This window comes from Bos indicus, chromosome 2 (genome assembly GCF_029378745.1).
Source record: "Bos indicus isolate NIAB-ARS_2022 breed Sahiwal x Tharparkar chromosome 2, NIAB-ARS_B.indTharparkar_mat_pri_1.0, whole genome shotgun sequence".
NCBI classification, from domain to species: Eukaryota; Metazoa; Chordata; class Mammalia; order Artiodactyla; family Bovidae; genus Bos; species Bos indicus.
Genome location: NC_091761.1, coordinates 55,980,936 through 56,007,141, shown reverse-complemented (window position 1 = coordinate 56,007,141; position 26,206 = coordinate 55,980,936). Strand labels below are relative to the sequence as shown.

The 26,206-nt window shown below is 34.6% G+C and overlaps 1 protein-coding gene across 1 annotated transcript in view; it reads right to left on the bottom strand.

Annotated features, from left to right (window-relative positions):
• Positions 1-26,206, bottom strand: part of LRP1B (LDL receptor related protein 1B) — a 2,167,013-nt gene that overhangs the window by 736,155 nt on the left and 1,404,652 nt on the right. Inside the window, exons 24-25 of the mRNA XM_070768349.1 lie at positions 8,070-8,267; positions 6,437-6,641 (exon numbers count right to left, since the gene is read on the bottom strand). Coding sequence (XP_070624450.1) covers positions 6,437-6,641; positions 8,070-8,267 — 403 coding nt within the window. The remainder of the gene's footprint in view (positions 1-6,436; positions 6,642-8,069; positions 8,268-26,206) is intronic.

Genomic DNA, 26,206 nt, shown 5'->3' with positions numbered 1-26,206 from the left:
TGGGGATTAATACTAATATTAATGTTTAAATGTTACAATATCATGTATGTGAAGGTAGATTAGTTTTATAAAGTAAGCATGAGTTAAAGCTATGAAAAAACTTAAAGAACTAGGTCACAGGAATAGGTTTATCCCACACAAAATTTCTCAAAAAATTATTTATATTAAATTTGTGTTTGCTTGTTTAATGGACAGCTTTCTACAGCTCTAGGGATGGGAACATACCCACAAAAATAATACCTAAATTATTAATTGTCTAACCACCAAATATCTGATAAGTAAGTTGTTAGGGAAGGATAAAGATGAACATTATTACATTAGAAGGCAATATCATTGTTGAAGCTGGGTGATAAATACTAGGGAACTTATTTTACCATTCTTTCTACTTCATATATTTGAAAATTTCTGTATAAGTATTCAAAAGTGTAACAAATCCAAAATTAAATTAATAGAAAAAAAATTTTATAAGTATCAGGGATAATTTATAAAATCTTGTTTTGGGGAATATTTTTTTTCCTGAAAAGACTATTGTTTAAAGATAGGATTGTTTACATGAGAAAATACTAATTACCTGGAAATATCAATAACATATATATATTGTGTGTGTATTAGTCACTCAGTTGTGTCCAATTCTTTGGACCCCATGGATTGTAGCCCACCAGGCTCCTCTGTCCATGGAATTCTCCAGGCAAGAATACTGGAGTAGGTTGCCATAATTTTCTCCAAGGGATCTTCCAGACCCAGGGAATAAACCTGGGTCTTTTGCATTGCAGGCAGATTCTTTATTATCTGAGCCACCAGGGAAGTCCAACATATGTATTACTTATAAGCTATTTCATATATAATTTGTTGCCTTAAAAATAAATACTAAATAAAACAAAGATTAATTATTATAAAGCTGGTAAGCTATATGGTTAAGTAGAGGAATATCCTTCTTGAAAACAGTAAATATAAAATGAATTATGTGTCTCACTTCAAATTTAATTTTGGATGTACACATCTTTTCATGGCCACCAGGTTGTTATTTGTCAGCTACGCTTTAAAGTTATCATTAAGAAAATACAATTTAAAATAGAAACAAGATCAGCACAGCATTAATCAAATTCATTATGATATCTTGAAAAACAAGGTAAAGTAGAGATATGCAAATCTGAAGGAGATTAGGAAAAATAATCCCTGAAAACAAACATAGTGAATTTGAGAGTAGATAGACCACAATGTGGGAGACTGGGGTTCAATCCCTGGGTTGGGAAGATCCCCTGGAGGAGGGCATGGCAACTGACTCCAGTATTCTTGCCTGGAGAATTCCATGGACAGAGGAGCCTGGTGGGCTACAGTCCAGAGGGTCACAAAGAGTAGGACAGGACTAAGTAACCAAGCACAGCACAGATCTGGACAACGCTGTACTCCAAACTCTAGACTGATGCTGCTGCTGCTGCTAAGTCGCTTCAGTAGTGTCTGACTCTGTGTGACCCCATGGATGGCAGCCCACCAGGCTCCGCCGCCCCTGGGATTCTCCAGGCAACTAGACTGATGACCCAAAGGCTTCTGAAGCATTGTCTTTTGCTTGTTTAACAAATAGAAAATTGATATCTCTCTTTTAGCTTTCTATCTTATGGTGTTGTATCAATCACAATGTGCAAATAAGTAGCCCTGCAATTCTGCATTCTCTATACGTAGGTTCACTACAAATAGGTACTGAAGACTTTCAAGTGTATATTTCCAGTGGACCAAAATACATGGCCTGCGACTCTTTTAGGAATTATAAAATAAGTGGTCCCTTCATTTCTTCACTGAATATAGCAGGGCTAAGCTATTTCTTCTGTAGTGGTCACTATAGTTCTAATTTTTCATTAACTTAGGTGGGAAATTTTCAACACCTTGTATAATTACATATCCTAGAATTAGCACCTCTAAAAATGTTCTTAACCTTGCATAAGTCAGTTTACAATCAATCTTAAAACTTGATTTTAAGGATCATTGTTTTATAAAGTTCTAGGCACTCTTTTGTACACTTTACTATGTGGTTTTTTAAAAAATCGTTTTTCCCTTATTACTTTCTTTTTATGTTTAAAATGTATTAGCATTACAATGACTACATTATTTCTTCAAGTATACAAAGACTGAATAGCCCTCCTTATAAGATGTATGAAAATGTTCAACCATGATTGCTTTTAAAAAAGAGACTACAGTCCACTGATCTACAGTTCCTGGATTCACAGGTTAGTGTGTATCAGGATTAAATTGGGTCAATGGACCATGAACAACTTGTACCATCACAGGTACAAAAGGGCTATTATCATCTTCAGGTCAAGATGCAAAAGGTAAAAATAAAGGACCGTGGCAAAAAGAGAGCTTGCTTATCTATAATCTTTAGGTCATCTAAAACCAACAATGTTTTTATTAGTTTCATTTAGAAATGCTCCCAGATTAAGTTAAAATTTTATTTAGATGTCTTACTAATCTTCATAATGATATGTCTGCTTTCACTAACTGCAATTGTTACAGCAGAGTCCAGTTATTACACTGCATGAAAATTAAATACCAGCAGTTCATCAGGAAGACACTGTGCATCTGAAGGAGCATAAAGGCAACGAAAGTTCGAGAACTGAAGTGAGTGCCCTGTAAGATTCTGAACTCCTTGGTGCTTGTTACTCTCTAACAATAAGCTTGATGTTTACAGGAGATTCATGTACTGCTTCAGGTCACCTTAGCAATACGTGTATTCCTTTAAAATGGATAGAAAGAGAAATGGCTCCTTCCTAAGATCCCTAATTTAGCATCTTGGAATAACTTGTTACCTGGGACACTGGGTCAAAACCTAGAATACTGCAGAAATGTGACATGGTAGCAAATATATCTTTTTTTTTTTTTTTTGCAAATATATCTTAAAACATCAGAAGAAGGCCTGTGGATTCCATGTTAAGGAACCAAAGTAGTCAATTAAAAACATGTCTTTTTTGGCATTTGTTAAAAAAAAAAAAGGTCACAAAGACCTTGGTTCTTTTAGGAAGCTCGTGTGATGTAAACATGTGGCTAATGGTATATAACCTGCTTTTTTTCCTAGCTGGGCTTAGGGAGCAAAGTGGCTGGTTGCAAACTTTTTCTTTCATTCGTCATTGTCAAAGAATATAATAGTGGTGCCCATTAGCTGTATTTTACTGGCAAAGCTATTGCCAGTAACAGCTATTGGGCTTTACAGCTATTGCCCACTAGCTGTAAAGATACATTGCTGTATCTTTAAGGTGTATCTTGAATTCCTATAAGTTTCATGTAAACAGAAGGTCTATTCATATGCATTACTTTACTTAACGAGTACTTATTGAGAACACTGATACAAAAGGGCAGAGAAAGATTTCATAGATTTGGAAGTAACTGCCATCAAAAAGCTTACAATTTAGTAGGAAAGGCAACAGTAATTATACAATTATACTATACAATTATACAAATTATACTATATTTCTCAAAAAATTATCCAGTGTCTTTATCTTAAAATTAAAATTTTCCAAAAGAATATAAATGTCTTTGGAGATCCCATAACTTTGATTCTCAGTCTCCTTACGTATTTCATGAATAATTTGAGGAAGAGGGAATAGTTACTTTTACTATGCTCTCCGTCTATGGGGTCGCACAGAGTTGGACACGACTGAAGCGACACAGCAGCAGCAGCAGCAGCAGTTTTATGAAAAGTCCAATGTTTACAAGTGTCTATGAACTTTTTACCAAAATATACAATAAATTTGAAAGCATTTTAATATTTGCATTACATTTTTAAAATTAATTGCTACATTTTAAATTTAAATTTACAACTAAGCTCTAAAGGTGTTTACATGAACCTCATATTTTATCCATGCCAATCTTTTATAAAGTAATTTTAAATAATAAAAATTCTATTATATTATGATAAACCTATAAACTTTTCATTTATTCAGAGAGTTAAGTAAATTGGTACCGTCATTTGAACTTTGGTCATTCACACCAGAAACAATTTTCCAAGCATTATTTCTTCACCTGTTAAATAAAATTATTACCACTGTAATTATCTTAATTAGCCTCACAAGTTTGCAGTAGCAATTAGCAAGGGAAGACATCAACTTTTCTCAGAAGCATTATCAGGTTTTCCCTCCCTGGAGGCTAGCTTTCTGTCCTAATTTTCAACTCTTAGAAACTGTTTTACTTCTGGAAATTCCCTTACATCATTGAAATAGTGCTTAATATTTTCATATAAATAGTATTTGTGGATTGTGTTTGTTTTGCATTTCTGTTTTCTTTTTCTTCTCTCAGGTTAGCTATTCCCCAAACAAACTGAGATAAATAAGTTTATTCTAAGCATTGTCAATTCAAAGCTATAGAAAATGAAGCTTCAATTCCCAGATCTACTGCTTTGTTTGATCAGGCTATTTTCAAAAATTTTATACACCTGTTTTATGTGTTTGTTTTCTTCTCTGTGTGTGCCCTTTGTATTTTGGGAAGCAGTCAGAGTTCTCCTAACATAATGGTACACTTGCTAAAATTATCACTTTCTCCAAAATATTGCTTTCCCTTATACAGAAAGTTTCTCATGCAGATAAGCTGCAGTTACCAAATAGGTATGTCTAAGTTGTGAAAAATTCCACACCAGTAGCTATTACCTTGAGGGTAAAAACCTCTGTTGATGGCAGACCTCTGTGGGAAGTAAAATGTCAAAGTGGGCCATCTACTTGCACCCTCAGGAAGAGTCTGTTTGAGAAGGAAATTTCGCATAAAACACACCTGATCTCCTTCTAGTTAACTGTTATCACAGGAGTTAATGGGTGAAATGGGCAAAGCATAAACCGTATAAACTGGAGGACACACCTTCAGCCTAAAAGGTTTGCTACTGCTCTGTTGGTTGTTGACAGATCTCCCTACGTTTTCAAAAGAAGCCAGAAATCTAGAACTGGATTCCAAATCTTTCAAAATTTTAAATTTTGGCAACTAAGTCAAATAAATGCAAAACACTGTGGAAGGTAAAACAAACAAAACAATGACAGTTGCCAGTTTGAAACCAGCAACCTTGCTCTACACAAGCTACCTTGCCCCTTTAATGTCTATATCTGAATTGAGGAAAAGGAGAACAAACAAAATTCCCAAGCTCTTGATTTCTGGGTTGCACATAAAACAGTGCACAAAGAACAGTGTGTGGACCAGGAAGCTGATTTAAACACAGGTTCCCTTTTCTCTTCTGCATCTCATTCAAATCCCTCCTGACTGATTCTCCTTTCTGACCTCCATCCTTCTTGGTCCTTCCTAGGTTGTGTATTACTTAAAAGTACAGAGCCAAAAAAATTTTCCTTTCTATCATCCTTTAGACTTGATGATAATTTTGGATATAAAATAAATAATCAACAGTAATAACAAAATATCCCAATATAGAAGAGTTATACATTATATTTCACATTCTATCTCCCCAAAAACAATCTAATTAAGAGACATTATTGTTCCTGATGTGCAAAAGAGAATATGGAAATCTAAAGGAAGATAATACACTTGAATAGGTTCCCCAGAGGATAAGTGACTGAGCAGTGCTGGACCCTTATTTTCTGGCCCCAAATCCACTGTCTCTCTTCTCGTCTTTCACAAAATACTGAAGGGAAACTCAGGCAATAATCTGGAATATACTTTTGACTTTGTCTTCCAGAATAATGCGTCTTGTTTTAAATGTCCCTATAGCCAGCATCTCACCATTGGATTCCTTCAAGTTTAATCTAATTCTCTTTCAAACTATCTCCAAGTACATACAAATACAGATAAAGGGTGAGGTGGTTAACACTTGTGACTGTTTGGACTGAAGACTGGTCCTGTGGTTTGCAACCATTAGAGAAAATTACAGCATCTCTTTGGCAGGTCAAAAATGAATTCATTAAATTACTGCTTCAAAATAGAGTTACAAGATATTACAAAAGGGCCTAATGACCATATTTAGGAAAAAAGAAAAGTTCTCTCCTTTAAAAGTACCTATGTAAGCAATTTTATATCAAATTCATGGTGATAATCTAAAATTGGTTGATATATACATGGGCTTTCCTGGTGGCTCAGATCGTAAAAGAATCTATTTGCAATGCAGAAGACCAAGGTTCGATCCCTGGGTCAGGGAGATCCCCTAGAGAAGGACATGGCAACCCACTCAAGTACTGTTGCCTGGAAAATCCCATATACAGAGGAACCTGGCTGGCTACAGTGCATAGGGTCACAAAAAGTTCAGTGTGACTGAGTGACTGAGTACACGTGCATAATTGTAGATGTAAATATAAACATGCATCTATATATACAACCACCCACAAGTATATACATACATATATTTACATACACAAAATAAGCACTTAGACTTCTAATTTATGAGAAAATTGAATCCAATATTAATTTTGAAGGTAATTATTTATGCCAAAGTGAATCTATGAAAGGCAAACTTCTTTACCCAAATCTTGGGTCCAAAGCGATGGCCCTGGGGTGTTCCATAGCTCCTGCAATGAGTGTAGTTCTTAAGGAGCCATCTAGTTTGGCCACTTCAATTTGGTCCAGATTGCTGTCTATCCAGTATATGTTGCCTGCTATCCAGTCAACAGTCAATCCTTCTGGGGTAGCCAGGCCATGTTCCACAACCACTTCAATAGCACTGACACCTACAAAAAGAGAGAAACCAACACTTGCATACATTCAAGTGACCCATTAAGCACTAAGGAAAAGGGGTCCTTATCAGCAGTATGAAGTATTTAACATTATATTAACTTTGAGAGATATAGTGTAAAAGTGTTACCTGACACAGAGAGACGTTAAGTTGGCCCCAAATTTAGAATTAATGATGTTTCCCAGCAGAGATTTTCAATCTCTTAAATCTTTTCAGTGACAGCATAACAGAATTTTTAAACAACTCTGAGGCTAATAACAATGTTTAGGTTGCAAAAAAGTTATGTCATTTTTCTGATTTTTTAGGCAGAACAAGAATTTTGGAAATGAAAATGACTTGCTGGTTAAAATCAGTGTGATGTAATTCAAACATTGATCTTCAGGGAAGAATAAAAAGTCCACCTGAGGCAATCTGCATCGAGCCAGTCAGCAGCTACTCTTTTAGAGCATGACTGAAAAGATCGATGTTATGGCATTTAGGCTTAAAAATAATCCTCAAATTATATCCCCTCCAACAGATTTCTGAGCCAATATAACATTTCTGAGTTGTATTTTGACTTGTAGAATATAACATGTTTGAAAATAAAGGAAGAAGCCTGTAGTGTGGTTTAAATAAAAATAAACAATTGGGTAATACCCAGAACTATTTTTATTTATGTCCTTCATTTCTTTTGGAATTAACACTTTATAATCTATGACATTGCCAATGCTTTTGTTAGACATGTTAATAGTGCATTTTTTTTAAACAGTTAACCATGTAAAATCATGGATCTAAACCCATCATTTGAAATTGAAATCGATACTTTGTAATATAAGACACAGATTCACACATCATAATTACATTATGTTTGAACACTTCATTTTGCAAAATTGTAATGGTGATTTAAGGAGGAATTTAGATTTTGATAGAAATACCTGGCCTTTGGAATGTTATACAAATCTAAGATTTTCAAGAGAATTATGACATATATTTATCTCAAGGTCTTGCCTAGGAAAACCTAGATTGGAAAAAGAGATGCCAAATTATGGGAAAACTTGTTTAGCTCATATTAACAATCTTTGTAATAATCTATTATTTCTTTGAATGATGCTAGAAGATGAAAACCATTAAAAAAACAAAAGCTATTTTAACTCACAAAAATTATATATAGTAATTAGAAGACAGTCGTTTTCCTCTTGTAAATAAATTTCACCATTGAATACGCACCAAAATGCTCACAATTTGAAAATGCTGTGAATAGTATAGGCCTCTACCCCACTCCAACATAGTCACACATACTTCACACCCCTGGATTTCCACATATGGGGGAGAAGATAAGAAACGAAAGAGTAATCAAGCTTCCTTCTGATTACACCATATTTTTTCCTGAAATTTTCAGTTAGAAATTAATCCCACCATGAAGTCAAAATTGTAATGGAGGTACCTCCACTTTCAGAAAGCTTGCCCCGGTATATTCTGTCTTCTACAACATCTGTCCAATAAAGTAAACTTTGATTGAAGTGGAAGTCAAGTGCTATTGTGTTTCTCAATCCAGGAACAAGTAGACTATAGTCTCTTTTATGAAGATCAATCTTTCTGATCTCATGGCGAATAGAAAAGATGATGAATGCTTCAAAAGGATCTGAAAATAGATTTATGTTAACAGGCATATGGAAATATTTATATGCTTTAGTAAATAATAAAGTACTTGGGGTCAAGATCTATTTATTTAAAAGCACAATTTATTATGAATTTTCTGTCATTAGAGGAGCTATTTCTTGTAATCCAAAATTTAAAAGAATCTTGAAAAACTTAGGTTTATTTGTATTTATTAAAATGATCTATAAATGTTTTTTTGTTCCTTGAATTTTTACACACCTGCTTCTGACTTTAAAATAGAAGAATTGCTGCAATTACAAGACAGAATATGAGATTTTCTGTTTTAGTGTAGTTTAAACTGACAGCTCAAACTTTAGAAATATTGTCACAGAAATTGCTAAGTGAATAAAACTAGCTCTGTCACTTTTAGCTCATCACATGACTCTAGATTCACAAAGGAGAGAGAACCAACAAAAGACAATTTCTATGAAGATAATTACTGGGCTTATAATTAGGAAGATGGAGGCTTTCTAGAAAACCCAAGAAAATCATATATATAACTTTTCCCTCACTAGTTTTTTAATCCTGGACCAGACCTGGAAGAAAGAGAAGAAGCTTTGAAAACAGATATGAGATTAAAGTTTTATATTTTTGTACATAAAAAAGAATGTTTTAATACTCAAAAGTTACTAAAATTACCATTTTGAAAAGTATCAAGTCCTCTACTATTGGACATACTGTGTGTTAGACATGAATTCTGCTTTATGAATATACATTTTGAGGGAGGGACCCAGGCTCAGTAAGATTTCTCCTGTTTCCATGTTACTGTCAACCTTTTATGCTTTTTTTTTAGGGAACCTTTTTACTATCCCAAGTCCATACATGTTTGTGAATGTGAGCTATTATAATCACTCCTAGCCACAATGGTTGGCCTAAGAGGTGGATATAAGATCTAAGTCAGGGAGATGGGTTTTTAAACTTCCAGAGAAGTTTTCAAGTTGAGGAGAAAGAATTTCTTTAGTATTGCCCGTTCATGTCCTTGTACTTTAAGTCTACTTGCAGTATTGTAGGAGAAGAGAAAAAAAGCCTCAGAAACGGAAACTGATGACCAGGAGAAAGGCCATATCCTAAGGACATTCAAACCCATAGTTCCAGTTTTCCCTAAGCCCACCTCCTTTCTTCAAATCCCCTGGGCAAACACACTTAACTCTATTGCACTTCATTTGAACTGGATTTTTGTCAACTGTAACCAGGTATACTGTTCTTATTATGCGTGTGTTAGTTGCTCAGTCATGTCCAACTCTTTGTGAGCCCATGGACTGTAGCAAGCCAGGCTCCTCTGTCAAAGGGGTTTCCCAGACAAGAATATTTGAGTGGATTGCCATTTCCTTCTCCAGGGGATCTCCAAACCCTGGGATCGAACCTGGGTCTCCCACCCAGCAGGCAGATTCTTTACCATCTGAGTCACCTGGGAAGTCACTTTGGCTTCTTTTTAATCTCATTTCCTCAGACATGTCTTCCCTGATCAGTTACCTAATAAAATCACATCTTCATTATTCTATTTCACTATAGCCTGTTTATTCTCTTTAGAGTACAATTTAAAATCAGTATTTCCCTGTTTGCTATTGCCCTTACTCACTGGATTATAAACTCTCTTAAAAAAGGATCTTGTCAGTCTCACTCATTATGCTGTCCCTGACATCTAGTATCAGATAAGATATAATACACACCAGGTCTCAGACTAGAAGGTGAGGGCCACCCTTCATGTAGGAGAGTCACTGGCGATTTTTTTCACTGGAGATGAATCTACTTTAGGGAGCTCTGCACAGCACATTAAAAATATGTGTTTGGGTGATTAAATGCGGAGAGACATGAATTTATCTTAAGAGACTATCTGACAGCGAGCATGGGAGAGAACTGCCACAATCAGCAGAACCTAATCTGCTGATCACAATCAGCCTACCTGACCTGACGCTGATCATACAGTATAAGCAAGACCAGCCAAGACCATAAGAACAGTCCAGAAGTCCTGAAAACTTGTGAGCAAAAGTTATGTATTTGATTATGATCACAGAAGTATTATGGTTATTTATTGCACAGTATTGTGAGGTTTATTGTACAACATTACCATGATAATATCTAAATGATACAAGATAACAAAAGTGCAAAATAATTAGTTCCAGATAGGTCCCAATAGAACAAATACTCATAAAATTTAAAATCTAGAATTTAGTATTTTTAAAATTTAAAAAAAATGGTTGTTTTGTATCAATAAACCTTGCTTGATAACCTGCTTTGGCTATGAAACAAGTGTTAGCCTAGAAACATTCTTTATCTCTTCAAGAATTAAATTTCCGTACCTGTAAAATGAGTACACAATAATCACCTTTCAATATAACTTAAACTGCTGCTATCAGAATCCAATTAGATGAAGTATGGAAATTAGCTCAGTTGGCAAATAATCTGCCTGCAATGCAAGAGACCCTGGTTTGATTCCTGAGTCGAGAAGATCCACTGGAGAAGGCATAGGCTACCTGCTCCAGTATTCTTGGGCTTCCTTTGTGGCTCAGCTGGTAAAGAATCTGTCTGCAATACAGGAGACCTGGGTTCAATCCCTGGGTTGGGAAGATCCCGTGAAGAAGGAAAAGACTACCTACTCCAATATTCTGGCCTGGAGAATTCCATGGACTGCATAATCCATGGGGTTGCAGAGTCGGACACGACTGAGCGACTTTCACTTCACTTCATGCAAGTTTGCTTTATAAGTGGACAATCATCACAGTAAATACAAATGTAGGCAAACTGTGATGTAGTCAAAAGTAATAAACTTGGAGTCAGAAGCTGATGGTTTAAGACAGAGTTCTGTTGTTAACAAGCTGTATAAATATGAGAAATTTACTAAGACTCACAGATCCTCAATAGTTTTTGAAAAAAAATGTAAAGTATATAACATACTGAGTTATCAGGATAATTGAGGATTAAAAGTGTAAATATTTAATATCTTAATAAGTATTTAATAATTACTATGATTAATTACTATTATTAAGTTTTAGAGATCAAAGAAATAAGCAAAACAGATACTGAGTAAGAGAAAAGGCAGGGTGATAACACTTTAAAAACAGTCAGATATTTCCTAGCACATGCTGAAGCTAGGGGCATTACAACTCTGAAGAGCCTTTCCTTCCTGTGGTTTATAGTCTTAGTTAAGCAGTAAATTATAGTGCAGCAACTACTTGTGAGAGAAGTTTACATTGAATACTGTTAAAGGACATGCAGTTTTTAAATCACAGAATGGCTGCTTCAACAAAGTATCTACTTTTGTTTTTTATACATAAATACATGTGTGTAATCTAATCATAATCTAAAATCTAGCATCATGTTTAAAGGAAAATCTCTGAAAGCAATCCCACTAAAGTGAGGTAAAAGATCAGGATGTCCACTAATGTTTCATCTTTCTGAAAGTTTTAAATTATGTAGACAAGTGAGAACATGTGTATATGTTCAGTAGCACAGTCACGTCTGACTCTTTGCAACCCTATGTACTGTAGCTGGCCAGATTCCTCTGTCCATGGGATTTTCCTGGCAAGAATACTAGAGTGAATTTCCATTTCCTCCTCCAAAGGGATCTTCCTGACCCAGGGATCAAACTGTCATCTCCTGCATCTCCTGAATTGCAGGCAGATTCTTTACTTCTGAGCCACCAGGAAGCCCCAGGCAAGAAAAAGAAGCAGCAAAAAGTTGAAAGGAGGTGCTAAAAATAAACTACTATTTACAAGTTAAAAAAAATGATACTTGGAAAATTTAGGATAATCAACTGACAAAACTACAACAGAAGAGAAAGAGAATTCAGTAATAAAGGTTCGGGACAAAATTTTTGAAAAAATCACTAGCCTTCCTAAAAATTATAGCAGCTAACCTAAATTACCCTGATAGATCAGTTGGTAGAATCCACCTGCAATGCAGGAGACCCCGGTTTGATCCGTGGGTCGATAAGATCCCTTGGAGAAGGGATATGCTACCCAATCCAGTATTCTTGTGCTTCCCTTGTGGCTCAGCTGGTAAAGAATCCACTTGCAATGTGGGAGACCTGGGTTCAATCCCTGGGTTGGGAAGATCCCCTGGAGAAGGGAAAGGCTACCCACTCCAGTATTCTGGCCTGGAGAATTCCATGGACTGTGTAGTCCGTGGGTTTGCAAAGAGTCGGACATGACTGAGCGACTTTCACTTTCACTTTCAAGCCAAATTTAAAAAAAAAACAAAATCAAAAAACAAATGCACATTAGCAACAATAAAAAAAGTAAAAAAAAATAAAATACAAACTTGGGAATAAAAATATTAAGAAATATTTAGAGTACATAAAGACATTTAATGACTTTAAAACAGGAATCGTATATAGCTTTATCAGATAGAGACAAACAAACAATTCCCCAAAGATTTTGCATCTGCATGAATTAATTCATAAATTTACTATAATACTGCTTATTCAACCTATATGCAAAGTATATCATGTGAAATGCTGGGCTGGATGACTCACAAGCTGGAATCAAGATTGTAGGAGAAATATCAATAATCAGATATGCAGATGATACCACCCTAGTGGCAGAAAGTGAAGAGGAACTAAAGAGCCTTTTGATGAAGGTGAACCAGGAGAGTGAAAAAGCTGGCTTAAAACTCAACATTCAAAAAAATTAGATCAAGGCATTGGGCCCCATCACTTCATGGCAAATAGATGGGGAAACAATGGAAACAGTGACAGACTTTAATTTCTTGAGCTCCAAAATCACCACAGATGGTGACTGCAGCCATGAAATTAAAAGACACCCGCTTCTTTGAAGAAAAGCAATGACTAACCTAGACAGTGTATTAAAAAGCAGAAGCATCACTTTGTTAATAAAGGTCGTATAGTCAAAGCTATGTTTTTGCCAGTAGTCATGTATGGATGTGAGAGTTGGACAATTAAAAAAAGGTGGAGCACTGAAGAATTGATGTCTTCAAACTGTGGTGCTGGAGAAGACGCTTGAGAGTCCTTTGGACAGCAAGGAGATTAAACCAAGTCAATCCTGAAGGAAATCAACCCTGAATATTCATTGGAAGTACTGATACTGAAGCTCCAATACTTTGACCACCTGATGTGAAGAGTCGACTCATTGGAAACAACCCTGATGCTGGGCAAGATTGAGGGCTAGAGAAGAAGAGGGTGGCAGAGGATGAGATGGTTAGATAGCATCACTGACTCAATGGACACGAGTTTGAGCAAACACTGGGAGATAGTGAAGGATAGGGAAGCCTGGTGTGCTGCAGTCCATGGGGTCCCAAAGAGTTGGACATGATAGTGAAGGAATAACAACAAATGATGCAACAAAATTAAAAATTTCATTCTTTGAAATGATACTAGATAATTCTAAAGATTATTTTCAAAATTGGGCTTCAACAGGAAACTGCATCCTGTTAATTCAAGGGAAATATATAAAAGTGAATAAGTCCAACAGGCATTAAAAAATATTATTATTTTAATATAAGATACTTTGGCAATGACCCATAACTGATGAGAAGGCATAGAAATATGATAGCTTTGGGGTCAATAATAGGGAAAATGGGGTCACAGAGAGTCTGACACTACTGAACAACTGGAGTGAACTAGGAAAAAATTACATTGGAAAATTTTCTGACTTAAAAAATAATTCCCAAGTGACTTAACATATTTAAAATGATAAATAAAAGTATAAAAAATAGAAGTAAATATAGAAGCATTATTTTTAGTATGCTAGAATGGGAAAAGTCTTTCTGAGCATAATGCAAATCACAGACGACCTAAAGAAGGATGTTTAATGTATATTGAAGAAATTGTAGGAGAAAAACAGTGAAAAAAGTCAAAAGACAAACGGCAAACTAGGCAAAATATCTACATTATAATAAAGGCTAAATTATTTAAAATATATGAGTTCCTACATATTGACAATAGAAAATATTCATATGAATAAGGCATAAAGGACATTAAAAAGAAAATTCATAGAAGGAAAATATAAACAAGGTCAAAATATTAAAAAATATTCAATACTCTCATAAAATGATAAATGGATTTTAAAACTGAAAAGTTTTGATTAGACACTGTACTGGTTAAAGTATACACAAAAGGCCATCTGATATACTGATAATGGAAGTATAAGCCCTAAACAGTGCTACTGGACAATATTCATCAAAAGTTTAAGCATATTTTCACCCCTTGATAATTAAATCCATTTATAAAAATAGAATTATACATATAAACGTTTGTAGATGAGGATGGAAATCCTTTGCAATATCATTTATGGTAGCAAATGATTAGGCAACATAAATGTTCACCAATAGATGGCTGGAAAGATAATCTATGATCTAGTCACAAAGTATAATAGTATAAGGTCATATCAATGAATATGATTAATATGCATATGCTAATATGCAATAGTTTCTAATATTTTGTAAGTGGAAAATGGTAAGATGTGAATCAGATATGCATCAGATACTACCATTTGAGTTAAAAAATAAAAAAAAAATTTATAGACCTATATGTAGATAAATCACAGAATACATTATGAAAGATTAATGAAGTAATGTTGTTACTTCTGCCACAGGAAGGATGATGAGCTCAGAGTAGGAAGAAAACTATTTCTTATCTAATTCTGCACAGATTCAATTTTTGGCATTGGGATATATTTCCTATTAAAACTATTTTATGAATGAAAATTTTAACTAGTAATAGAAAGAATTGTTATATCCAGCCAGCTTCTAAGAAATATTCATAAATGAAACAAGAATTGTTTGGGTATGACATATATGCTTTTCCCCTCAGGAGAACTCGTATTTAAGATAGCATTTACTGTTCTTGGGCTTCCCTAGTAGCTCAGCTGGTAAAGAATCTATCTGCAATGCAGGAAACCCTGGTTTGATTCCTGGGTCAGGCAGATCCTCTGGAGAAGGGATAAGGTACCAACTCCAGTATTCTTCGTCTTCCCTGGTGGCTCAGACGGTAAAGAATCCACCTGCAATGTGGAAGATCTGGGTTTGATCCCTGGGTTGGGAATATCCCCTAGAGGAGGGCATGGCAACCTACTCTAGTATTCTTGCCTGGAGAATACCCATGGACAGAGGAGCCTGGCAGTCTACAGTCCATGGGGTCACAAAGAGTTGGACATAATTTAGCGACTAAGCACACACAAATAGGGAATTAAAAAATAGAAATATTATGACATCAAATGTGTAGATTAAAAAGCATGAGCTATTAAAAATTAATGAGATAAGAATAATTCCAAAATGATGGAGTAAGGACTTCTAAAAGTCCTCTCCTCCATTAGAAACAATAAAAATACTAGCAAAATGGTCATTTTTTTCCTAAACTCTAGAAATTAACCAAAGTCTAGTAATAACCAGTGTCATTAAGAAAAAAATGCTGAATATCAGTAAGAACAGCAAACTTTGTGGCATTTTAATAAGCACCAATCCCAATTACTCAGTCATTAAAAAGAATGAAATGAATGCCATTTGCAGGAACTTGAATGGGCCTAGGGAGTATCATACTAAGTGAAGTAAATAAGACAAAGACAATTATCATGTGATAATTGTCTACATGAGTTTGGGTAAACTCCGGGAGTTGGTGATGGACAGGGAGGCCTGGTGTGCCGCCGTTCATGGAGTTGCAAAGAGTTGGACATGACTGAGCGACCGAACTGAACCTGTACTGATAATCTACATGTAAAATATTTAAAAAAAAAAATTCAAATAAAATTATTTATAAAGCAGAAACAGACTCATAGAGAATGAACTTATGGTTACCAGCAGGGAAGGGTGGCTGGGAGGGATAGATTGGGAGTTTAGGATTGATATGTACATCAGTTCAGTTCAGTTCAGTCGCATACTACTATATTTAAAATAGATAACCAAGGACCTATTCCATTTTTATGTAATGTCCAGAATAGGCAAATCTACAGAGACAGAAAATAAACTAGTGGTTGCCAGAGTCACGTGTAGGGGTTTATGGGGAGTGATTTCTAATGTCTAATGGGGTTTGTTGAGGGCGACTAAAATACTCTAAAATTAGACAGTGGTAATCCCAGGAACGGCGGAGTCTGGTGGCCTGCCGTCTATGGGGTCGCACAGAGTCGGACACGACTGAAGCGACTTAGCAGCAGCAGCAGCAGCAACAGTTGTATTACTCTCTAAATACACTATAGAGCACTGAATTGTGTATCTCAATTTATCTGTCATAAGAAAAAAGAAATATGGTAATAAGTGTGGAAATTTATAAAAAGTAAAGAACTGTACATATATACTATTTTTAGTCCACTGTTAACTAAAAATCATGTATTTTTACCTCATTTGATTACTCTGTATAACTAAACTCAACTCTGAAAATTTTTCTATCTACATAAGGAAAGAATATAGCATTCTGAGAGTTTAATGCTTTTCTTCTTTGTATATTTACGCTAGTTGACTAGCATATTCAAACGCACAAAAAATAACATTTCAACTCAATAATTCAGAAAATATAAAAAGAATTAACTCACAGGAACTAGGAAGAATGTAATCAATAAAACTATAGAAATTGATAAAATAGAGAAAAACAGATGATCAAAAAATACTTCTTTGGATTTGTTGTTACTATTTCCTCTTTGAGAGAATAATGAAATCTGAAATAAATAACCCAGTGTGCCATTTTACATACTACTGGGAAATTATAAAGACTAGTTTTAAAAATTATAGGTCTCACAATGGTCTTTTCTTTAATGAAAACAAACAAAAACTCTATATAAAACATTTAACAATAAAACACAATTAATAAATTTTAGGTGATTCAGTTTTGATGTAGATATATAAAATTCTTTTGAGGCAAACTTGATTTGAAATGAGTATCAACAAATGGTGAAACAGTCATCATTTTTACAGTCTTCTAACAATTTTTTTCCAGTATACTAGCTCCTGTCTAGTAAGTGACTGAATTTAACAGCTCAGGCCAGTACATCACACTCTACAAAGAAGTGGCTTGGAATTTTTCTACTTTAGCATATTATGTGATTATATACACACCAAAAAAATAAGGTTACAGTTTATATTTTATAGTAATTAATTTCATGTTTATAAACATATTACATCAGAAGTAGCTTTTTAAAAATGTTCAAAATATTGTAATTTTCTATCTGTAATTCTCTTTTCTTGGATTTTCTTTTATTTCCATTTCAGGTTTGCACAATAATTTTTACAAAATAGAATATGAAAGCAATAGATGACTTGTCTAAGGAAAAGAGTCCCTCTATAGTCCTCTTAGGCTAAATTGTGATTATAACTCTACAGCTAGCAATTCTATATGAATAGCTCCTAATTCTTTTCCATATATATAATATTAAACACAAAATGATATTATTGTTTTAGTGTTTTCTCTCCTATTCAGAATTTTTACTGTCTTCTCTGCTCTCATATATAAGAATTTATTTGGATTTCTCTCTTCCCATATCAGATACATTTCTTTTACACAGTAGAGATTCACTAAGTAATAAATGGTTTATCATTTCTCTAGCTCAATATATATTACTGCTACCTTTTTTCCATTAATTCAGCCCTAGCTATGCTAGGAAGGAATGATAGTCCGGCATTACTGAAGTGTGATATATATGAAGGCAGAGGATAGAATCTATAGAATGAAGGGTAGAATAGACTTTTAAGTGGCAAGAATCTGCATTTGATGTCTGTTTGTATATATGAAAGAGAAAGTCAGAGACCAAGAGACAGGGAGAGCATGAGCGCAGGGCTCCCCTGTGCTAGTGGTCTAGTGGTTGAGAATCTGCCTGCCAATGCAGGGGACATGGGTTTGATCCCTGCTCCAGGAAGATTCCACATGCAGCAGAACAACTAAGCCTGTACGTCACAACTGCTGAGCCTGTGCTCTAGGGTCTGGGAGCCACAACTACTGAAGCCTGCACACCTTAGAACTTGTTCTCCACAACAAGATAAGCTACAGTGATGAGAAGCCCATGCACCACACCTAGAGAGTAGGCTCTGCTCTCTACAACTAGAGAAAGCCCATGCTCAGCAATGAAGACTGAGCACAGCCAAAAATAAAGAAATCTTAAAAAAAAAAAAAAAAAACTTGTGTAAACCATTAAAAACAAAATAGCTTGACCATAGATGCACTAGGGTGAGGGATTGTACGACATGGCCCAGGGCCTCTTGCTTTGTCTCATTTAATAAATATTTGTGATTACATAAGTAAATGAATGAGTTATTATCAGAATCAATGAATAAATAGCTAGCCCAGAAGACACTGAGTATGGAGGTGATAAAAATTATTACTGAAAGAAGAAAAGAAATGGAGTAAAGAAAGAAGTGAATGAGAAAGGAGAACGATAAAGTGGAATTGGTTAACAAAGGTCAGTGTGAATGAAATTAATAGATGGATAACTGAATGGAGATGCTTGAAATGTCTAAAGTTCAGAACAGATGGCTAATTTCTCTGAATCAATAAGGGAAGGCAATAATCTTAACAGGGTAATAACCAAAGTAAATGAAGAGATGCAAAAGACTAACAGGTATATAGAGAAATGCCCAAATTCATATATAAATAATAAGAAAAAATACCAACTAAAGCAATGGAAAATATCATTATACTCTTAACTCCTATATATTGGGGGAAAATATTAGAATGTTTGACAATTTTGAGCTGGCAAGGATGTGGGAACTTTGGACATGTATTGTTGGTGTAGATGTAGTCTGTTCAGTCACTCTGAAGAATAACTGTTTCTACTTATTCAGAGTAAATATAAGTACATCCCATGAATTGGGTATTTTAGTCTTGAGAATCTTCAAGCAGATTTATAAAAATATAGATAAATCTATGCTTATGGCAGTGGTATTTGTGTAAAGATCGGGGATGATTTGAGTGGACCTATATGATAGAATGGATAAACAGAAACTGGTACTACATGTCACATGATTATACACAGTGGTTAAAACCAACATACCAATTGTACTCAGTACAAATGGTAAAAACATAGTAAAAATATATTGCTATTTTAAGTAATAAAGGGCATTTTTATATTCAATTAGCATTTACTACACAATTTTCATATATTTCAAAAGAAGTATAAAATAATTTGATTTAATCTCTATTTTGAAAAAAAAAGTTTAGGTGTAAGTAATAGAAATAAGCTTATAAAACAGACTATTCAAAGACATCATGGGAATTTGAGGGCACATTGTAAATAGAGATGAACTGAATCTTCAGAACAGCTTGTAAAAGTTCCTGGAGTCATGAATAATGAAGTTCAAAAGCTCTTCTCTAGCATCTCTTTACCACAGGCTCTGAGTAAATGAAGTAATCTTAAATCACTACAGATGGTGACTGCAGCCATGAAATTAAAAGACACTTACTCCTTGGAAGGAAAGTTATGACCAACCTAGATAGCATATTCAAAAGCAGAGATATTATTTTGCCAACAAAGGTTCGTCTAGTCAAGGCTATGGTTTTTCCTGTGGTCATGTATGGATGTGAGAGTTGGACTGTGAAGAAGGCTGAGCACCGAAAAATTGATGCTTTTGAACTGTGGTGTTGGAAAAGACTCTTGAGAGTCCCTTGGACTGCAAGGAGATCCAACCGGTCCATTCTGAAGGAGATCAGCCCTGGGATTTCTTTGGAAGGAATGATGCTAAAGCTGAAACTCCAGTATTTTGGCCACCTCATGTGAAGAGTTGACTCATTGGAAAAGACTCTGATGCTGGGAGGGATTGGGGGCAGGAGGAGAAGGGGACGACAGAGGATGAGATGGCTGGATGGCATCACTGACTCAATGGACGTGAGTCTGAGTAAACTCCGGGAGTTGGTGATGGACAGGGAGGCCTGGTGTGCTGCGATTCATGGGGTCGCAAAGAGTCGGACATGACTGAATGACTGATCTGATCTGATCTGGTCTTAGTTTCAATAGTTACACATATTTTATTACCTACCTACAAATAAATTACTTACAACATTTTAGATACTTGATAAATGGAAGCTATGAACAATGTTATAATTAATTTCTGGAAATGATTCATATGGATTTGTGGATTAACATATGTACACTACTATATATAATATAAAATAGACAAACAATAAGGGCCTACTGTATAGCACAGGGAACTATACTCAATATTTTCTAATAACTTACAAGGGAAAATAATATGAAAAATAATATAGATAAAACTTAACCACTTTTTTGTTCACCTGAAACTAATACATTGTAAATCAACTATACTTGCATAGAAAAATAATTAAAAAGCAAAAAAAAAAAAAAAAAAAAAAACAGAAGAAAAGAAAGAAAGAAATGATTTACAGAGGAGAGAGATGTGAATCGAGTATTGGATTCAATAGAGTATAAGATTTTCAGAGAGAATGCAGAAGATATTATCATACTTGACAGTCACAGGTGACAATGAGCAGTGTACATGAAGAAGATAGCAAAATGAAGTGATATAAATTAAAGTACCTCATACATTCTTGGCCATTATGCATTTGCTATCATTAATAGTGATGAAATGGGAAATAATGTGCATGGAGTGAAAACCCACAGTGGAGAAAAACGACACATCAGATTGAAGAGATTAAATGAACAAAAATGAAGAAAGTCCTGAATGGCAGGCTAGAGGATTTGAGGTTCTTTTCATAATAAAGACTTATTTTAAAATCACAGATGTAGACTGACAGGCATAAATCTCACTTTATTAAGATAAAGGAATGGATGGCCAGATTATAAATGTCCTCCCTGCACACCACCCCCCACAACCCCGCCATCAAATTCATTCTCCTGATCTCTTCACCTTTAATTTCCATAGTTCTCCAAGATAGACCATCGACTTATAAACATCATTTTATTCTTTACTATGTTCTTATTCACACTAAGTTCTTTCCATTAACTCTCATCTTCCAGATTAGATTACCCTTTCCCTTTACAATAAAAATGCCATATTTCTTCAACTTTTTATTTTGCTTCTCACAAGTTGTAGAACAGTTCAGTTCGGTCATGTCCGACTCTCTGCAACCCCATGGATGACAGCACGCCACACCTCCCTGTCCATCAACTACTGGAGTTTAAAACAGGAGGATGACAAAAATTAGGCAAGAGTGAGTATCGCCATCATCAAGACAATATGTATAACTCCATGCTGCAGTACAGATGCTTTTTTTCTAGAATTAAAGTTTGGGTGCAAAAAATATTGGCTGCAAATAAATATGTGGGTGCAAAAAAAAATAAAAAACCCAAGTTATAAATGGAGCTCCAAATCAACTATAACTCAATAAAAATATAAAATAAATGGAACTCTGAAAAAAAATTCAATAAATGGAGCTCCAAATCAACTATAACTCAATAAAACATATAAAATAAAATGTACCTTCAAAAATAACTGTAGAAAGTTTGTGATGGACACAGTGTACTAATAGGTGGTTACTATGTTTTTACATTTTTATTTATAGCCAAGATCTCTTTTTTAAAAAAAAGATATAAATTTTAAAATAGAATTTTAAAACTATTTTAGAAAATGTGATTAAAAACAAAGAAACATATTGGTGGGTGAATCTAACCTAATCATGCCTAGAGAAAATAAAAGAGGAATGCTACTATGTTCTTTCTGATGTTATTAGAAACATGCTGATAATTTGTAAGTAGCCTACCTGCAAAATGGCAAAGAAACCAGAGATAGAAAAGAAATGCAGTTAGTAGAAGTATTCTGGGTTATTATAAGTAAAAATAAAATACTTAGGAGAAACTAAATACTTAGGAGAAAGTGATTAACAAATTATGTACTGAAGAGGGAACATATAAGGAGCTGACAAAATAAAGTATCCAAATGCCTAAAAGAAGTGAGGTTTACAGGCATATTAAATAAAAAATAACAATCATAAATAAGTCTTTTGAAAATCATATTATAGTTAACTAATAAAATGTTAAAAGTGCACCTAGAAAAAAATAGAGTAATGGACTCAGCAATTCAGCCAAGGACAGAGTGCAAAATTTTAGGAAGGAATTATTAGGAAAGAAAAGAGAAAATCATGAGACAACTACAGAGGAATTTTCAAGAGGAAAATAAATGAGTGAGTCATGTTTCTAATTTGAGACATAAAGAGTATTATTATTTTATTTTTAAAATGTCAAGAAGATTAATCACAGATATTGCATTCAATAAAGAGAACACATTTTTAAAAGAAGCACTCAGCTTAGAAATGATGGAAAAAAGGAACAAAAGAGAGCAAGAAAAAAGAAATTTTACTTTTAAAGCCCAAAGTTAATAGTCAATTCATTTTATTGAGCTATGAATTTGCTGTAGGTTTTTCAAAAAGAATTGATGTGAAAAAAAGACAGAATCAATTTCTTTTTTATATGAAAATTGGTTAAATAAAAAATAAATTTTAATGCCTAACAAAACCTTTATTATCTGCAGCAATATAAATGATGACAATGGTATTTAGTATACTGTATATTAGGAAAGTGCTAAATTATTAGCAGGAAAAAGTTTCCATACTAATTTTATTTATTTTATTATTTTTAAATTAATTTATTTATTTTAATTGGAGGCTAATTACTTTACAATATTGTAATAGTTTTTGCCAAACATCAACATGAATCAGCCACGGGCACACGTGTGTTCCCCATCCAGAACCCCCCTCCCACCTCCCTCCCCATCCCATCCCCCAGGGTCATCCCAGTGCACCAGCTCTGAGCACCCTGTCTCATGCATTGAACCTGGACTGGCGATCCGCTTCACATATGATAATATACATGTTTTAATGCTACCCTCTCAAATCATCCCACAGATCATTTAGATCATTTAGATGATCTCAAATCATCTAAATTCCATACATATGTGTTAGTATATTGTATTGGTGTTTTTCTTTGTGACTTACTTCACTCTGTATCCCATCAGAGTCCTCCCACAGAGAAGGCGGGAGAAGGACTTCCCCACAGAGTACAAAAGACTGTTCTATACACCTGTGTCTCTTTTGCTGTCTTGCATATAGGGCCATCATTACCATATTTCTAAATTCCATATATATGTGTTAGTATATTGTATTGGTGTTTTTCTTTGTGACTTACTTCACTCTGTATAATAGGCTCCAGTTTCATCCACCTCATTAGAACTGATTCAAATGCATTCTTTCTAATGGCTGAGTAATATTCCATTGTGTACATGTACCACAGCTTTCTTATCCATTCGTCTGACGATGGACATCTAGGTTGCTTCCATGTCCTGGCTATTATAAACAGTGCTGCAATGAATATTGGGGTACCCGTGTCTCTTTCAATTCTGGTTTCCTCGGTTGTATGCCCAGCAGTGGGATTGCTGGGTCAAATGGCAGTTCTATTTCCAGTTTTTTAAGGAGTCTCCACACTGTTCTCCATAGTGTCTGTACTAGTTTGCATTCCCACCAACAGTGTAAGAGGGTTCCTTTTTCTCCTCACCTTCTCCAGCTTTTTATTGTTTGTAGACTTTTTGATAGCAGCCATTTTGACTGGCATGAGATGGTACCTCATTGTGGTTTTGATTTGCCTTTCTCTGATAATGAGTGATATTGAGCATCTTTTCATGTGTTTGTTAGCCATCTGATGTCTTCTGTAGAGAAATGTCTCTTTAGTTCTTTGGCCTATTTTTTGATTGGGTCACTTATTTTTCTGGAATTGAGCTGCAGGAGCTGATTGTATATTTTTGAGATTAATTCTTTGTCAGTTGCTTTGTTTGCTATCATTTTCTCCCATTCTGAAGGCTGTTTCTTCACCTTGCTTATAATTTCCTTCATTTCTCAAAAGCTTTTAAGTTTAATTAGGTTCCATTTGTTTATTTTTGCTTTTATTTCCATTACTCTGGGAGGTGGTCATAGAGGATGCTGCTGTGATTTATGTCAGAGACTGTTTTGCCTATGTTTTCCTCTAGAAGTTTTATACTTTCTGGTCTTACATTTAGATGTTTAATCCATTTTGAGTTTATTTTTGTGTATGGTGTTAGAAAGTATTCTAGTTTCAGTCTTTTACAATTGGTTGACCAGTTTCCCAACACCATTTGTTAAAGAGATTGTCTTTTCTCCACTGTGTATTCTTGCCTCCTTTGTCAAAGATAAGGTGTCCATAGGTGCGTGGATTTATCTCTGGGCTTTCTATTTTGTTCCACTGATCTATATTTTTGTCTTTGTGCCAGTACCATACTGTCTTGATGACTGTAGCTTTGTAGTATAGTCTGAAGTCAGGCAGGTTGATTCCTCCAGTTACATTCTTCTTTCTCAAGATTGCTTTGGTTAGTCAAGGTTTTTTGTATTTCCATACAAACTGTGAAATGATTTTTTCTAGTTCTCTGAAAAATACCATTGGTAGCTTGATAGGGATTGCACTGAATCTATAGATTGCGTTGGGTATTATATTCATTTTCACTATATCAGTTCTTCTGATCTATGAACATGGTATATTTCTCCATCTATTTGTGTCATCTTTGATTTCTTTCATCAGTGTTTTATAGTTTTATATATATAGGTCTTTTGTTTTTTTAGGTAGATTTATTCCTAAGTATTTTATTCTTTTTGTCACAATGGTGAATGGAATTGTTTCCTTAATTTCTCTGTTTTCTCATTGCAAGGGATTTCTGTGTGTTAATTTTATATCCTTCAACTTTAATATATTCACTGATTAGCTCTAATAATTTTCTGGTGGAGTCTTTAGTGTTTTCTATGTAGAGGATGATGCCATCTGCAAACAGTTAGAGTTTTACTTCTTCTTTTCCAATCTGAATTCCTTTTATTTCTTTTTCTTCTCTGATTGCTGTGGCTAAAACTTCCAAAACTATGTTGAATAGTAGTGGTGAGAGTGGGCACCTTGTCTTACTCCTGACTTTAGGGACAATGCTTTCAATTTTTCACCATTGAGGATAATGTTCGCTGTGGGTTTATCATATATGGCTTTTATTATGTTGAGCTATGTTCCTTCTATGCCTGCTTTCTAGAGGGTTTTTATCATAAATGGATGTTGAATTTTGTCAAAGGCTTTCTCTGCATCTATTGAGATAATCATATGGTGTTTATCTTTCAATTTGTTAATGTGGTATATCACATTGATTGATTTGCCAATATTAAAGAATCCTTGCATCCCTGGGATAAAGCTCACTTGGTCATGCAAAAGGATTTTTGCATCTATGTTCATCAGTGATATTGGCCTGTAGTTTTCTTTTTTTTCTGTGGCATCTTTGCCTTGTTTTGGTATTAGGGTGATGGTGACCTCACAGAATGAGTTTGGAAGTTTACCTTCTTCTGCAATTTTCTGGAAGAGTTTGAGTAGGATATGTGTTAGCTCTTCTGTAGATTTTTGGTAGAATTTTTGGTAGAATTCAGCTGTGAAGCTGTCTGGTCAAGGGTCAATCCAAGAAAAAGATATAACAATTATAAATATATATGCACCCAACATAGGAGCACAGCAATATGTAAGGCAAATGCTAACAAGTTTGAAAGGGGAAATTAACAGTAACACAATAATAGTGACAGACTTTAGTACCCCACTCACACCTAGGGATAGATGAACTAAACAGAAAACTAGCAAGGAAACACAGACTTTAAATGATACACTGGACCTGTTAGACCTAATTGGTATCTATGGGACATTACACCCAAAAACAATGAATTTCACCTTTTTCTCAAGTGCACACGGAACCTTCTCCAGGATAGATCACATCCTGGGCCATAAGTCTAAGCCTTGGTAAATTAAAAAAAAAAAAAATGAAATCATTCCAACCATCTTTTCTGATCACAATGTGGTAAGATCAGTTGTCAACTACAGGAAAAAAAAAAAAAAAAAAAACTATAAAAATACAAACATATGGAGGCTAAACAACATGCTCTGAGTAACCAACAAATCACAGAAGAAATAAAAAAAGAAATCAAAATATGCATAGAAATGAATGAAAGTGAAAACACAACAACCCAAAACCTATGGGACTCAATAAAAGCAG